Here is a 15360-nt window from a genome sequence, read left to right as displayed (position 1 = left end):
AGGAAGACACCAAATTTTGTATTTTGTGTAAAAGGCAGTGCTTTCTGTCACTTCTTGTGTTTCATTGTTGTACTGTAATTTTCATTGTTACAGGAGTTATGGTAGTTTAACACTTACACATTTTCCATTGCAAAATTTCTGGATGTAGTTTAAGATACTTTGAGGGAAAGGTAAAGGTCAGACAGGTACATCTTTAAGATATTAAATATTCATTTTAGATCCTGGTTAGATTACAGCATCCCAAACTTTATAGAACAAGCTATTTTCCCCCATAATTTTCCAATTAGGTTATCTAGACTCTACACCCACTTTCTGTAACTGCCACCCAGGGCTTGAAAGGGGCTCATGATCACTATGACCAGAACTTGGTGATAATGACACAGTGATTCTAGGGTTGTGGCTGATAAACTTCCTGAAACTGAATATGGTTACAGTGAACTAGAGGGTCGAGGGATTGGCTGTTTGGCCACTGAAAGGATTTAGCTTCTGGCCTGACTCCTGAGAGCCTTGTATAACTGACATACTGATTGAAGCTCTTGTTAGAAACTGTTACTAATGCTCCTATCTAGGACTTGAAAATATTAAAGGAAAATTACCTATTTATTACTTATATTAATTTTTGTCAAAATGATATTTTTTAAAGTTCAGGACTGGTTTTTCTTTTTCTTTTTTTGGTCTATATTGGTACTAGGACCATATTATTTTTCAGATACATCTTATTTTGTACAAGAATAGGATGTCCCCCCCACCCCAGATCTCTGATTTTTATCATTATTATTATTTAGATTTGGTTACGTTAGAATCCTCAGAAAAAATGCAGAGAATCTGTAATTCTCTTCATGGGAATTAATAGCTGCCATATGGAGTCTGTATTCCTATAAGGACTTTATCTAGATCCATTTATCTGTGTTGAAGCTTCCTATTATTTTAATGATCAGTTTTATTGCTGCTTCAATACAGGCAGTCTTTTATTGCATGTTTGTAAAGCTCTCTTTCCATATCACTTGAGAGAAAATAAGATTCTACCACTGGGAAACAATCTGTTTAAAATTTTCTATCCATACCTTTTCTCTGGAGAGTTTTTTTTTTATCCATAGCTTTTATAGCTGATCTTCAAAACAAGTCTCCATTCAACTCAGATAGAGTTGGTTGTGTATATAGTTAAGAGTTCTCTGTGTACCTAATGGGCTACTCTGGTGGCTCAGAAGGTAAAGAATCGACTTGCAATGCAGAAGACTGGGTTTGATTTTTGGGTCAGGAAGATTCCTTGGAGAAGGAAATGGCAACTCACTCCAGTATTCTTGCCTGGAAGATCCCATGGACAGAGGAGCCTGGTGGTCTGCAGACCATGGGATCACAAGTAGCTGGACGGGACTGAGAGACTGACACACACATCCACCTAAATAGTGGAAAACTCAAAGAGAACTATTAGAGAAGTGTGATTTTCCACGTTATGGAAGTCATGTTGCCATTTCCCAAAGTCATTTATCTTATATATTTAATCCAAAGGATATTTAATCCTTATGTTGTTCAGGTCACTCAATACAATTGCTTTAATAGGGGTTTTGTTTTCAGGTTTTCTTTACTGACAAAGTCTTAGATCTTTGATTTTCTTGATCCTGTTGGAATTACCTTCTAGTTCCTCCTGTCTTCCTCTCCACTCTTATGATGAGCTAATTATCTGCAACAGTTCTTGAACTTTTACATACTGACACTTTGCAGCAGAGTGCCAAGTGATATCTTGGCACTCAAAAAAGTGAATGCTTTTTTGAGGTCTGACTGAGCTCTGATAATATCTTTTGAGTTTTGCCTTGGAATATCTATTATGGTGGGAAACGTTAAGTCAGGTTGGAAAATTAAAGATGTCACCAGGGTTTATGAACAAAAACTTTATATTGAATCCAAGTTTATTTTACATTTGAATTCATGATTCAGAGCCAAAAGAGATTTATTAATAGAACTTGGTTTCAAATTTTTTTGGAATGGGGTTTCTCAAGGAATTTGGAAATAATGTGGAGCCATTGTTGGTATCAGAATGGCATGGGGAATATTTTTGGTATTAATGGAAGGGAGCAGAGATACTGTGTGTCTTGAATGTTGGGACAGTCCTGACAGTGATGTTTTGTCAGAACTTCCTCAATGCGATTGAGGAGCCCATGGGATGAAGTGTTAAAATTGATGCCAAATTATATCAGGTAACATTAGGTTTTTTTTTTTTTTAGATATAATTGACAGAATAAACTGCATATAAAATGTTTGAGTGATAGATTTAGATGTGTTACACCATGAACCCATCATCGTAGTGAACATCCCTCTTACACTCAAAGGTTTCCTCTTCATAATTCCTCCTGCTGCTCTCCCAGCCCCCAGTAACCTGTGACTTGCTTTCTGTAACTATAAGTTAATTTGCATTTTCTGGAGTTTTATATAAATGGAATCATATAGGATGTGCTCTTTTTCTGGCTTCTTTCCACAGTTATTTTGAGATTCACCCATTAATTTGTGTTACTAAATTTCCTTATTGCTGAGGAGTATTCCATTGTACAGACACAGTAATGTGTCTAGTCATTCACCTGTTAATAGACGTTTGAATTGTGTTCACTTCCGGGCTCTTGAGAAGAAAGCTGTTCAAGAACATTCATGTGCAAACCTTTATGTGAACATATGCTTCCTTTTTTCTTGTGTAAACACCTATGAGTATTACAGCTGGATAAAATGGTTATGTATGTGTTACTATTAAAGACACTACCTCACTGTTTTCCAAAGTGATTGTACTGTTTTCCCTTTCTACCAGCAGTTTCTCTATATTCTTGTGATCTTGGTCTGGTCAGTTTTTTAGATTTTAGCTTTTTTAGTAGATGTGTAGTGATATCTCATTATGGTTTTAATTTGTATTTCATCTGTTACCACTGATGTTGAGCGTCTTTTCATGTGTTTGTTTGCCATCTGTATGTCTTCTTTGGTGAGGTGTCTAGTCAAATCATTCTTAAAAATTAGGTTTTTAAAAATTTATTGTCTTGATAGTTCTTTATGTATTCTGGATATGAGTCCTTTATCAGATACATACTTTGCCAGTATTTTCTTTCAGCCTATGGTTGTCTTTTCATCCTCTTAACAATACCTACTGAAGTTGTTTTGGTGAAGGATACTTTATTGATCTGTTCTTTTGTGGATTTTGTTTTTGGTGTCATTTTAGAAATCTTTGCCTAATGTCAGGTCATAAAGATTTTTCTCTAAAGTTTTCTTTTATAGATTTTAAAGTTTTAGATGATAACATTTAGATCTATGATGTATCTTGAGATAATTTTTGTTTATGGTGTCATGTACATATTAAAGTTAATTACCTGGTGGTTCAGATGGTAAAGAATCTGCCTCCAATGCGAAGACCCAGGTTTGATCCCTGGTTTGGGAAGATCCCCTGGAGAAGGGAATGGCTACCACAGTATTCTTGCTTGGAGAATTCCATGAACAGTGGAGCCTGGTGGGCTACAAACTCTGGGGTTGGAAAGAGTTGGATATGACTGAGCAACTAACACTTTCACTTTCATTATTATTATAATTATTTAGACAAATGGATATTCCCTTGTTTTGACACCAATTTTGAAAAGATTTATCTTCTTTTTTGCACCTTTGCTAAAAATCAGTTCTTATATAACAGGTCCTGAAATCAGGTGGTTAGTTCTCAACTTTGCTTTTTTTCAAAGCTGTTTTGGCTTTTCTAAGCTGTTTGCTATACATTTTAGAATAAAATTTTCAATTTCTAACGACAACAAAAAAAGCCTACTGGGATTTTGGTTGGGATGCCTTTGAATCTGTAGATTAATTTACTGCTTATTTTGTTTTTTAATTTGTCTGAGCAGCATTTTGTAGTTTTCTTTGTATATGTTTCTCACATATTTCGTCAAATTTGTCCCTAAGTATTTGTTTTTTGAAACTCTTATAAAAAATGTTGTTTTCAAAACTTGCTCTCCAATCAGGTCTTGTCCAATAAGCATGTGGCTCCTGACCATCTGTTGCAAATCTGCCAACGCATCGGTCCCATGCTGGATAAAGAGATCCCACCCAGCATTTCAAGAGTCACTTCTTTACTTGGGGCAGGAAGGCAGTCTTTGCTACGTACAGCAAAAGGTACCTTAATTTGAAGAAGTGTTCTGCTTTGTATTACTAGCTTAATAATTACTATAATTGTGAAGTAATGTAAGCATTGTGGAAGAAAGGTGATATGTAACTAAAAACCATGCTGTGGACTATAAAATTCTCTGCATTTAGCCTAGGCATTGATTTCTATTACGTCAGTGTTTAATGGGTCCTTCTGCATTTAAAAAATGATAAAGGTACAGATGTTAAGCTCAAAAGCTTGAATTTATTCTGAGATGTGTTTGAGGTTTTATCAATGTGAGTTCTTAATTTTCCATTTTGTAGCTCACTTATAACTTCATTGAATGTAATTGTATGTGTCTAATAAACTCTTTAAATGCTAGAAGTATTTCATTTGATATTTAGATTCTGCAAGCCCTTTGTTATAAGGGGAAGTGATTTTCTAAATTTGGTAGCATTTTGAAAATGAGTACCAAAAATGTACAATTGCATGGTTCTTTTTCCACCAATTTAATTTTTTGCGAAATTGTGTGGTAGCAAAATGTTTGGAATTGCTGTTTTTCTGTTAGCTTGGTATAAATCACTTAGACTGAGTATATGTATGTGATACAATCTATGTATACAACGTGGCTTAACCGCTAATGGGCAAGAATGTTGGCTCTTCTGATCCTGAGTATCCGTCACATTCATCCCTCATGATTATTTTTAAGATCTGTTGCTGTTGTGATGCTGCCTCTTAGATGGCTCCACCAGTATAAAGTTTGACTGAGAAAGAGCAACCCTTCCTCTTGGTTCCATGCCAGACTGGTTTGTCAGCTTTAGTTGTTTTTCAGTGCTCTATGTAGTCACGCCACACTGTGGCTCGAATCAGGAAACTGTTCATATTCCTCCTTTTTCTGTGTTCTACTCACCTTGTAATTATTCTATTTTAGGTTGTTATATAGTAGTTGCTTGGGTAGCCTGTTTTCTTCTGTTTTCTTTACTTGTGTCAAGCTCAATGTTGTTCTGTGATGAGCACTGCTTTAGAACTGGCAGACTGTAGAAGAAGCTTTTCAGCAAGCTGTCCTAGGGTAGGGACTATATTTCTCTGTTTGTACTAGTGACATGAGAGGATGCCTTGTAACTGATAATGATAGTGGTAATGAATTCATTCCTGTAAAACATGATATGCCTGTTAGTTTGGGGCACCCGAGGCTCAGTGGAGGTTTATATAATTCCTTTCTTCCCTTCCTCCTGCCAGAAGCTAATTTCTAGCACAGCATACTCTGTGCTCTGCTGCTATCTCCTCTAGAGGGGGTTAGACAGTTTTCTTTGTGTATTTGCTATGAGGGATAGGACTTCAGAATTAAGTGTTCAGACTCACAGGTCCTACATGTGCTCTTGTGTAAAGGATTGTCTATGATCCTAAAACAAGAGGAAAGCCATTTGTCAATACTAAGGAGATTAAAGTCGTGGTAATATTGGCCAGCATTAATTTTAAACTCAGTAACATTTAAATAAGTCAAGGATTTTCATATAAATGAAAAAAAAATTTCCTTACAAAAATGTCCATTATGGGAAAATTGGATCAGTTGCGAGTAAGACCTTTATCACTAATGATTGTATGGTGTAATTCTGTGATGAAAAATAAAATCCATTTGGCATTGAGTAGGACTTGGAGTCAAAAGATTTGGTTTTATGGTCCATCTTGACAAGTATTTGCAGTGGATCTCTTTAAAGGTCCTGGAACCTTTGAGCCTCAGTTACCTCACTTGTAAATTGGCGATAATACCTACCTCACAGGGTTGTTGTGAGGATTCAATGAGATAATGTATGTGGAAAGCACTTTGTAAATTGTAAAGTGCTACACAAATGTTAGTTGTTGTTGTTGTATCTGAGATGTCTTAAATTTTTTTTTTTTTCCTTCAGAAATAGTCTAATAAACCTCTAGGGCTTTTCTGTTAAAATATATTAGTTGGTAAACCTTTTAATAAACAGTTTATTACAATATACGTAAGTATTCTATAAAATCTTTCTTGGGGTTAACTTTCAAGATTTTATGTGTATCTAAAATTCATTTTAAAGACTGCAGGCACACAGTTTGGAAGGGCTCTGCCTTTGCTGCTCTTCATAGAGGAAGACCTCCTGAAATGCCGGTGAATTATGGTTCCCCACCAAATCTTGGTAAGTGAGGTTGACTTTTCAGTTGCCCAAAATAATTTTTTAATTTCTTGACCAATTTTGTAACTGCTGTATTAAAACTTTAAAGGAGGTGCTGGTAATGTTTCAGATAATTGCTTTCCTAAAATTATTACTAAAAGTAATAAAAGGTAATGAAGAACAATCTTATTTAATAAATCTGTACTAGTGCTTATAGTCGGAGAAGGCAATGGCACCCCACTCCAGTACTTTTGCCTGGAAAATCCACGGAACGGAGGAGCCTGGTAGGCTGCAGTCCACGGGGTCGCACAGAGTCGGACATGACTGAAGCGACTTAGCAGCAGCAGCAGCAGTGCTTATAATAGAACAGAATTGGGAAGAAACTTCATCATTAGGATTTCTCAAGTGTTAAATTTTGTGGCCCTCTAGAAATTGTTTTGGAGTTTTTCTTAGCTTCTCACATACTGGCTTCCCCTTAACCATTTTCATGTTTTTATTTCCTAGTGGAGATCCATCGAGGAAAACAGCTCACAGGGTGTTCCACTTTTAGCACAGCATTTCCAGGAGCTATGTATCAGCACATAAAAATGCACAGGAGGATTCTCGGACATCTGTCTGCTGTTTACTGTGTAGCATTTGATAGGACAGGACATAGAATCTTTACAGTGAGTTACCATTTTAAAGTCAATTTGGTATCATCTGGAGCACTTTCGTGTGCTTCACGATTATCTAGGAAAGCTTAATTAAATATGTCTTTTCCCTTTCTCAGAAATTTTGACTTGGTCTGGTGTGGGGTCTGTGCATTTTTGCATTTTTATTTGCATTTTTATTAAGTATCCCCTGTAATTCTGAAGCAGATAATCAGGCCTTGTATGGTGTTGGTGGATCACCTCCAGCTCATTCTAGACCTACTGAATTAGGTTCTAGTGTGTATTAACCAAAAACAATCCAAAAAATCCCCTAATCAGAAAGACCCTCTCCCCTCAAAAGCCAAATGTCTACAGGTGATTCTTATTCACATTGATTACTCATGATCTGGGGAAATTGATTAACACTGAAAGATTATTTTATAATTATTGTAAAACTACATGTAAATTTTTGGAATTTGGGCTTCCCTGGTGGCTCAGAGGTTAAAGCGTCTGCCTGCAATGCAGGAGACCCAGGTTCTATCCCTGGGTCGGGAAGATCCCCTGATGAAGGAAATGGCAACCCACTCCAGGATTCTGGCCTGGGAAATCCCATGGATGGAGGAGCCTGGTGGCCTACAGTCCATGGGGTCACAAAGAGTTGGACACAACTGAGCGACTTCACTTTCAGTGTTTTAAGGGAAGTTAGGATGGATAAGAAGTTTAGATTTCATTTTTCTGTTGTTGAGATTCACAGTTGATATTCAGATATTTTCTGGATGGATGGATACTGGATGGTACTATAAATTTGAGATTCTGTTGCTTAGTTATTTAAAATGAGGGCTTTAGTCCCATTATTTTTTGTTTTTGGAATTGCCACAATTGCCATTGTGAAACAGAACTGTCCTAACTAATACTTACCAAGTTATTTAACTTAATGTGAACTAAACAAACATTTAACTTTGTTAACTGAAATGGATGAGCCTTGGACTTTTAGTTGGACTTATTACATGGCAGAGAATTTGGAGAAAATAGTATTTATAATAGGTCTAAGCCATAGAAATGAAAACTACAAGAATGTATCTTTTTTATTATTTGATTTGAAGAAAAAAAAACATTGTAAGTGTTCTTGGCCATCAGATTCATAATTTACAGAGTATTCGACAGTTGGAAAGAGAGGAGGAGATATATTTGTGTGACAAGTGAATGGTATTTTTTTAATGAAATATAAGACTTGCTGTATTAACATTTTATCTTGGGGTATATTTTTTCTTAGGGTTCAGATGATTGTTTGGTGAAGATTTGGTCCACACACAATGGCCGCCTATTGTCCACATTAAGAGGTCATTCTGCAGAAATTTCAGATATGGCAGTAAACTATGAGAATACAATGATTGCTGCAGGGAGCTGTGATAAAATAATTAGAGTGTGGTGCCTGAGAACCTGTGCTCCAGTTGCTGTGCTCCAAGGACACACGGGGTCAATTACATCTTTACAGGTAAAACCCACTTTAGTGTGCACATTTGTGGACTGTCTCCTTTTCATTTAAATGGTCATTATCTTTGGAGATGAGAAATAGTGAGATGTTTAGTAATTACATGATCTATTTTAAATTTAGTAATCAGGAAAAATATAATTAATCATAGTTCCATGAATCTTGGAAGGGTAATGTAATAGATATGTAATGTAGTTAAGAGCTTTACTGGGATGACTTACTATTTCCTTTAGGTTTACAGTTGAACTGAGTGAGTGGCAATTATACATACACTCATGGTGACAGGTTAATAATTTTTCTCCTTTAAAAAATTGGCTGAACTATATTTTTTTTCTTTATTGTGGACATTAATTTTTTTGAACCGTATAGATGGTAGACAAAATAGTACGATGAGCCTTTATGTGTCCATCATCCCTGGCCAGTTCTTCATCTATTTCGCCTTGTACCTAAAGCAAATGCTAGATTTCATATCATTTCATCTGTAACTGCTTCAGTATGTCTACTGTGTTTTATTAAAAACACAACCAAAAACATTATTATCACACTTGTTTGTTGACGTTCAAATTTCAAATAGTTTCATAAATGGACTTCCCTGGTGGCTCAGCTGGTAAAGAATCTGCCTGCAGTGTGGGAGTCCTGGGTTCAATCCCTGGGTTGGGAAGATCCCCGGAGAAGGGAAAGGCTACCCACTCCAGTATTCTGGCCTGGAGAATTCCATGGACTGTGTAGTCTGTGGGGTCGCAAAGAGTCAGTCACGACTCTTTCATAAATAGCATTATTTTATTTAGTTTGTTTGAATTAGGAACCAAAGTCAATATCTTACAATTGGTTGCTATACATTAAAAGAATTTTACAACAAGTTTCACCATCTAGTCCAATTTTTTTGCAGTTTCTTTGTTGAGGAAATTGGGTTTATAAAGTTCCCACAGTTTGGGTACCATTTGCTTCCTTGTAGAATAGATTAACGTGTTTCTTTGTGTTTCTTGTAAGTTGGTTGTTGGATCTGGAGTAGTAGTTTTATTTAATGCGTATGAGAGTCACTTGGAGGCTTTCTTTAAAACACAGATTGCTTACATTCTCAATAGTGTTAGTATTAGACTAACTGGGTTAGAGTTAGAACCTTGAGTATCAAGTAACAATTGGAGGAGGAAATGGCAACCCACTCCAGTGTTCTTGCCTGGAGAATTCCAGGGACGGAGCAGCCTGGTGGGCTGCCGTCTAAGTGGTTGCACAGAGTCGGACACAACTGACGCGACTTAGCAGCAGCAGCAGCAGCATCAAGATGTTGAGGAGTAAGAGACATAATGCTTAGGTGGAAACTATTAATAGAAAAGTTGGATGAAGGTGAAAAAGTATCCAGAGTACTAATCAGTTCAGTTGCTCAGTCGTGTCCGATTCCTTGTGACCTCATGGACTGCAGAATGCCAGGCTTCTCTTCATCACCAACTCCTGGAGTTTGCTCAAAGTCGTATTTGTCAAGTTGGTGATGCCATCCAGCCATTTCATCCTCTGTCGTCCCCTTCTCCTCCTGCCTTCAATCTTTACCAGCATCACAGTCTTTTCTAAGTCATTTCTTCGCCTCAGGTGGCCAAAGTATTGGAGTTTCAGCTTCAGCATCAGTCCAATATTCGGGACTGATTTTCTTTAGGATTGACTGGTTTGATCTCCTTGCAGTCCAAGGGACTCTCAAGAGTCTTCTTCAATACCACATTTCAAAAGGATCAATTCTTTGGTGCTCAGCTTTCTTTGTGGTCCAACTCACACATCCATACATGACTACGGGAAAAACCATAGCTTTGACTAGATGCCAACTTTGTTGGCAAAGTTAATGTCTCTGCTTTTTAATATGCTTTCTAGGTTGGTCATAGCTTTTCTTCCAAGGAGCAAGTGTCTTAATTTCATGGCTGCAGTTACCATCTGCAGTGATTTTGGAGCCCAAGAAAGTAAAGTCTGTCACTGTTTTCATTTCCATTCCATTCCACAAAGTACTAACATAGTGAGAAATTATGTAGCCAAGATATGGAAAGCCCAGAGCGAGGAACCTTGAATTTGAAGGCATTTAGCAGTTGGCAGCCCACTCTAGTACTCTTGTCTGGAAAATCCCATGGACAGAGGAGCCTGGAAGGCTGCAGTCCATGGGGTCGCTAAGAGTCGGACACGACTGAGCGACTTCACTTTCACTTTTCACTTTCATGCATTGGAGAAGGAAATGGCAACCCACTCCAGTGTTCTTGCCTGGAGAATCCCAGGGACGGGGGAGCCTGGTGGGCTGCCGTCTATGGGGTCGCACAGAATCGGACACGACTAAAGCGACTTAGCAACAGCAGTTTCATAGGTGACTGAGAAGCTTAGCAGAAATTTTGACAGACTTGTAGGGTTGGGGAGGATATATCTTGGAAATATCCATGCATAGTAAATTCAGCTACTGATGAAATTTCATCAGAGAACTAGAATTAGTAAAAAGGAAATTTGAGAACTGACATGTACAACTGAATTTAGTAGTTCAGTAGATGGTTTTAACAGCAGACTAAATTCTACTAAGGAAGTCAAAGAGAGAATTAATGAGTTAGCAATGAGGCCAGAGAAAATAAACAAATGGAAGCACAGAGTGAAGAGTTTAGAATGTACCAAAATAGGTTAGTTAATAAAGAGGAAATGCTGAAAAGATTCCACATGTGTATACATATATATGTACCATACGTGTAACTGGAATTCCTGAAGGAGAGAATGAAACAAAGCTGTGTTTGTAGTGATAATAGCTGAGAAGTTTGCAGAATACACTAAAGAAATAAAGCCACAGATTGAAGAAATGCTAAGGTTCCTGAACAGAGTAAATATACAGAAAACTACAACTATTGAACATCACATTTAGTTTTAAAACCAAAAACAAAGAGAAATCTTAAAGAATCAGAGGGGAAAATAACAAAAGGAGCAAGACTGATGGCCAGCTTCTCAGTAGAAGCAGTGGAGGTTCATAGACAAAGAGTGCTTTTCTGAGAGTGCTGATAGGAAATGACTGCAGGTCAAGAATTCTGAACCTACTGAAAATCCACTGAAGTGCAGTAAACACATATTCAGTCAGACTCAGAGTTTTTTATTGATGGGACAGCACTAAGGGGAATTTGAAATAGTATTCTTCAGTCAGAGAAGGAATGTGATCCCAGGCTTGGAGTAATAAAAAGGAATGAAGAATTGAAAGAAAATGTGTATGGGTAAATGGAAATAAACATTGACCACCTGCAACAAATATCATTTCTAGGGTTTTAGATTATATATAGAATTAAACTGACAGTAATAAGAGCTCATGTATTCCAAGGTAACTTCAGTGTTAGTATAGATCTTTCTGTTGCTATCACATACCACATTCCCTCTCACTTTGGTAGTTTTGTTTATCTTACTCCTTTGCTAAGTGTGTTTTTCTTGTTTTCCTTACAATTCCCTCTCTGTCTTTTAAGCTGTCTTGGATGTTTCTGGACCAAAAGGATCTTCCTTTCTCTAGCTTGTTTGTGTAGCACAGTTGGTACTTTATTAAACACAAGTGTTAACCCTATTCTGAAGTTACAGTATAATTCTTTTGTTATAATACTTCTATGGTTTTGTTATTTAAATATTTAAAATGTTGATCACTTGGAATTTATCCTGCTTTATAGTCTCAAGAATGGATCCATTTTCCCCCAGATTGTTGCATAGTTGTCCTGTACCATTTATGCATTTATGGTCCATTTTTTCCCCATCTGACTGAGATGGCTCCTTTGTTGTATGTCTTGTGTGTTAGGGTCCAGTTTGGACTTCACAGTTTTCCGTTGGTCTTTCTGTCATAATGTACGTACTGTGCCCCATAGTTTTAATTATTGAGGCTTTGTGGTAGGTCTCATATCAACAGGACTAGATCTTTACTTTCTCTTAATGAAAGTTTTTCTGACCGTTCTTATTAGTTTCCAAAATAAACTTTTATTGAGATCACATTACATTTATAAATTAGAGATAGACTTTCATTTTGTTTTGTTTTTTTTATTGGTTAGGAGTTCTCACTATAGCATCACCTGTATTTTGGATTTCCTGTGTGTTACTCAAAGTGTCAATTGAAATTAACTTTGAAAAACTTAAACTGTAATGTTAGTGCCAGCTTGGGAAACTGATGTGTAAATGTTTTTATTCCTTTTTAGTTTAGCCCCATGGCCAAAGGCTCGCAAAGATACATGGTCTCCACTGGTGCTGATGGGACTGTTTGTTTTTGGCAGTGGGATTTAGAATCCCTGAAATTCAGGTAAGTGACTGTAATTGTGTAGTAAGTTTTTTCTTTTTTCGTGATGTTACAGTTTAGTCTAAAAATGAAATCTGATTATAAAGAGAAATTATGTATTGTGATTGCCTTTTTACTTTTGAACGTAATTTTTGATAAATACAGTGCATGTACCTTGTTGACTGCTGTTTACACTGTACCATTTAGATATTTGGGTATGTTAAAGGGGCAGAGCTGTTCTCTCTTAGTGGTCACATGTTTTTGAAAAAGTGATAGTGTGTGAAACATTTTGAAAAATGTTAGAAATATATATAATTATATGCATAGGCAGAAATTTAGGCAGGAATTATTTAAGAATCAGACCTGGATTATAGCCCTACACTGCCCAACGTGGTACTCACTAACCACACATCTCTATTGAGCACTTTGGTTGTGGCTGGTGCAATTGAGGAATCGAATTATTAAGTTTTTAATGGATATGATTCAGTACTTATAGAACTTTTAAGCGTATTTTAAACAACTTGAGTATGTGAATTAGTTTTTCAACTAGAAGTTTCATGAAATCTCAGTACAGATCAAGTATTTTTGATGAAAACTTTTCAAATTGAGATGTATTATAAGTGTCCAATATGCTACGGAAGAGTTAAAGGATATACTATGAAAGCAATTAAAGTTCTCATTAAAATTTTATTAACATTGTTGTAGTATTTTGGATATATTGTGTTAAATGGATTAAAACTAATTTTATCTTTTTACTTATGATGTGGCTACTAAAAATTTAATGTTTGATATGCAGCTTGCGCTCTCTTTCTGTTAGAGCATGCTATCATCTGGTGGTTTTACAGCCTGTTCTGCGGCCTTGATAATGGGTTCTGTTACACTCTGTGAGCTTTAATCACCTCAGTTACAGAACAGTGGTTAGTGGGCTTGCTCTTTCTGTGTACTAGGATCCATGTAAGTTTGGGGGTTAGACAGTCCTCTCACATCCACCACCTATAACAGTGTTTGTGGAAATATTTGGTATACGAAGAGGTACTATAGAAGTAAGATGGCAACATTTATGTATGCTAGATTAAAGCCATTATCTTTTTAAAAAATTTATTCTTAATTGAAGAATAATTGCTTTATAACATTGTTTTAACTTTCTGCCATACATCAGCATGAATGAGCCGGATATATGTCCCGTCCCTCTTGAACCTCCCTTCTGCCTCCCATCCCTTCTTACCCCTCTAGGTTTTACAGAGCCCTGGTTTGAGTTCCCTGAGTCATGCAGCAAATTCCCATTGACTATCTGTTTTACATATGGTAGTGTATATGTTTCCATGCTACTGTCTCCATTCATCCCACCTTCTTCTTCTTACCTCCTCCCCAGCCTGTGTCAATAAGTCTGTTCTCTGTGTCTGTGTCTCCATTGCTGCCCTGCATATAGGTTCATCAGCACCATCTTTTTAGATTCCATATTACATGCATTAATATGTGATATTTGTTTTTCTCTTTCTGACTTAACTTCACTCATATGTATAGTAGGATCTAGGTTTATCTGCCTTGTTAGAACTCATTCAAATGTGTTTCTTTTTATGGCTGAGTAATATTCCATTGTATGTATGTACCACAGCTGCTTTATCTATTCATCTGTTGGTGGACAGTCTATGTTGTGACTTCCATCACCTAGCTATTGTAAATAGTGCTGCAGTGAACGAACATTGGGGTACATGTGTCTTTTTCAATTTTGGTTTCCTTAGGGTATATGCCTAGTAGTGGAATTGCTGGGTCATATGATAGTTTTAGTCCTAGTTTTTTTTTTTTGAAGGAATTTCCATACTGTCTTCCACAGTGGCTGTATCAATTGACATTTCCACCAACAGTGTTACAGGGTTCCCTTTGCTCCACACCCTCTCCAGCATTTATTGTTTATGGATTTTTTGATGATGGCCATTCTGACTGGTGTGAGGTGATACTTCACTGTAGTTTTGATTTGGATTTCTCTAATAATTTAGAGTAATGTTGAGTATCTTTTCGTGTGTTTATTAGCCATATGTATGTCTTCTTTGGAGAAACGTTTGTTTAGGTCTTTTTCCCACTTTTTGACTGGATTGTTTATCTGATATTGAGTTGAATGAGCTGCTTATGTATTTTGGAAATTAATCCTTTGTCAGTTGTTTCATTTGCTATTATTTTCTCCCATTTTGAGGGTTGTCTTTTTCACCTTGTTAACAGTTTTCTTTGCCGTGCAGAAGCTTTTACGTTTAATTAGGTCCCACTTACTGTTTTTATTTCCATTACTGTAGGAGGTGAGTCATAGAGGATCTTGCTGTGATTTATGTCATATGGTGTTCTGCCTATGTTTTCCTCTAAGAGTTTTATAGTTTCTGATGTTACTTTTAGGTCTTTAATCCATTTTGAGTTTATCTTTGTGTATGGTGTTAGGAAGTGTTTTCATTTTTCAATTCTTCATTCTCTGTTTCTCCCAGCACCACTTATTGAAGAGACTATCTGCCCCACTGTGTATTCTTGCTTCCTTTGTCAAAAGGTGCCTATAGGTGCATGGGTTGATCTCTGGGCTTTCTATCTTGTTCCATTGGCCTACATTTCTGTTTTTTATCATGCTGTCCAGATGACTGTAACTTTGTAGTATAGTCTGAAGTCAAGAAGGTTGATATCTCCAGCTGCCTTGTTCTTTCTCAAGATTGCTTTGGCTGTTTGGGGTCTTTTGTGTTTTCATACGAATTGTGAAATTTTTTGTCCTAATTCTGTGACAG

The 15360-nt window shown here is 36.7% G+C and overlaps 1 protein-coding gene across 2 annotated transcripts in view; it reads left to right on the top strand.

The window, feature by feature from the left end:
- BRWD1 (bromodomain and WD repeat domain containing 1) overlaps positions 1-15360 on the top strand; it is a 123688-nt gene that overhangs the window by 15083 nt on the left and 93245 nt on the right. The window contains exons 5-9 of one of the 2 annotated variants that reach the window (NM_001103174.2): positions 3978-4128; positions 6163-6261; positions 6742-6902; positions 8140-8361; positions 12525-12625. In NM_001103174.2, coding sequence (NP_001096644.1) covers positions 3978-4128; positions 6163-6261; positions 6742-6902; positions 8140-8361; positions 12525-12625 — 734 coding nt within the window. Of the gene's footprint in view, positions 1-3977; positions 6090-6162; positions 6262-6741; positions 6903-8139; positions 8362-12524; positions 12626-15360 lie in introns of those variants that run through there. The other variant, NM_001354349.1, reaches the window with a different exon arrangement.

This window comes from Bos taurus, chromosome 1 (genome assembly GCF_002263795.3).
Source record: "Bos taurus isolate L1 Dominette 01449 registration number 42190680 breed Hereford chromosome 1, ARS-UCD2.0, whole genome shotgun sequence".
Taxonomy (NCBI): Eukaryota; Metazoa; Chordata; class Mammalia; order Artiodactyla; family Bovidae; genus Bos; species Bos taurus.
The sequence above is the reverse complement of the archived record's forward strand: the minus strand, read 5'-3'. Positions and strand labels throughout refer to the sequence as shown.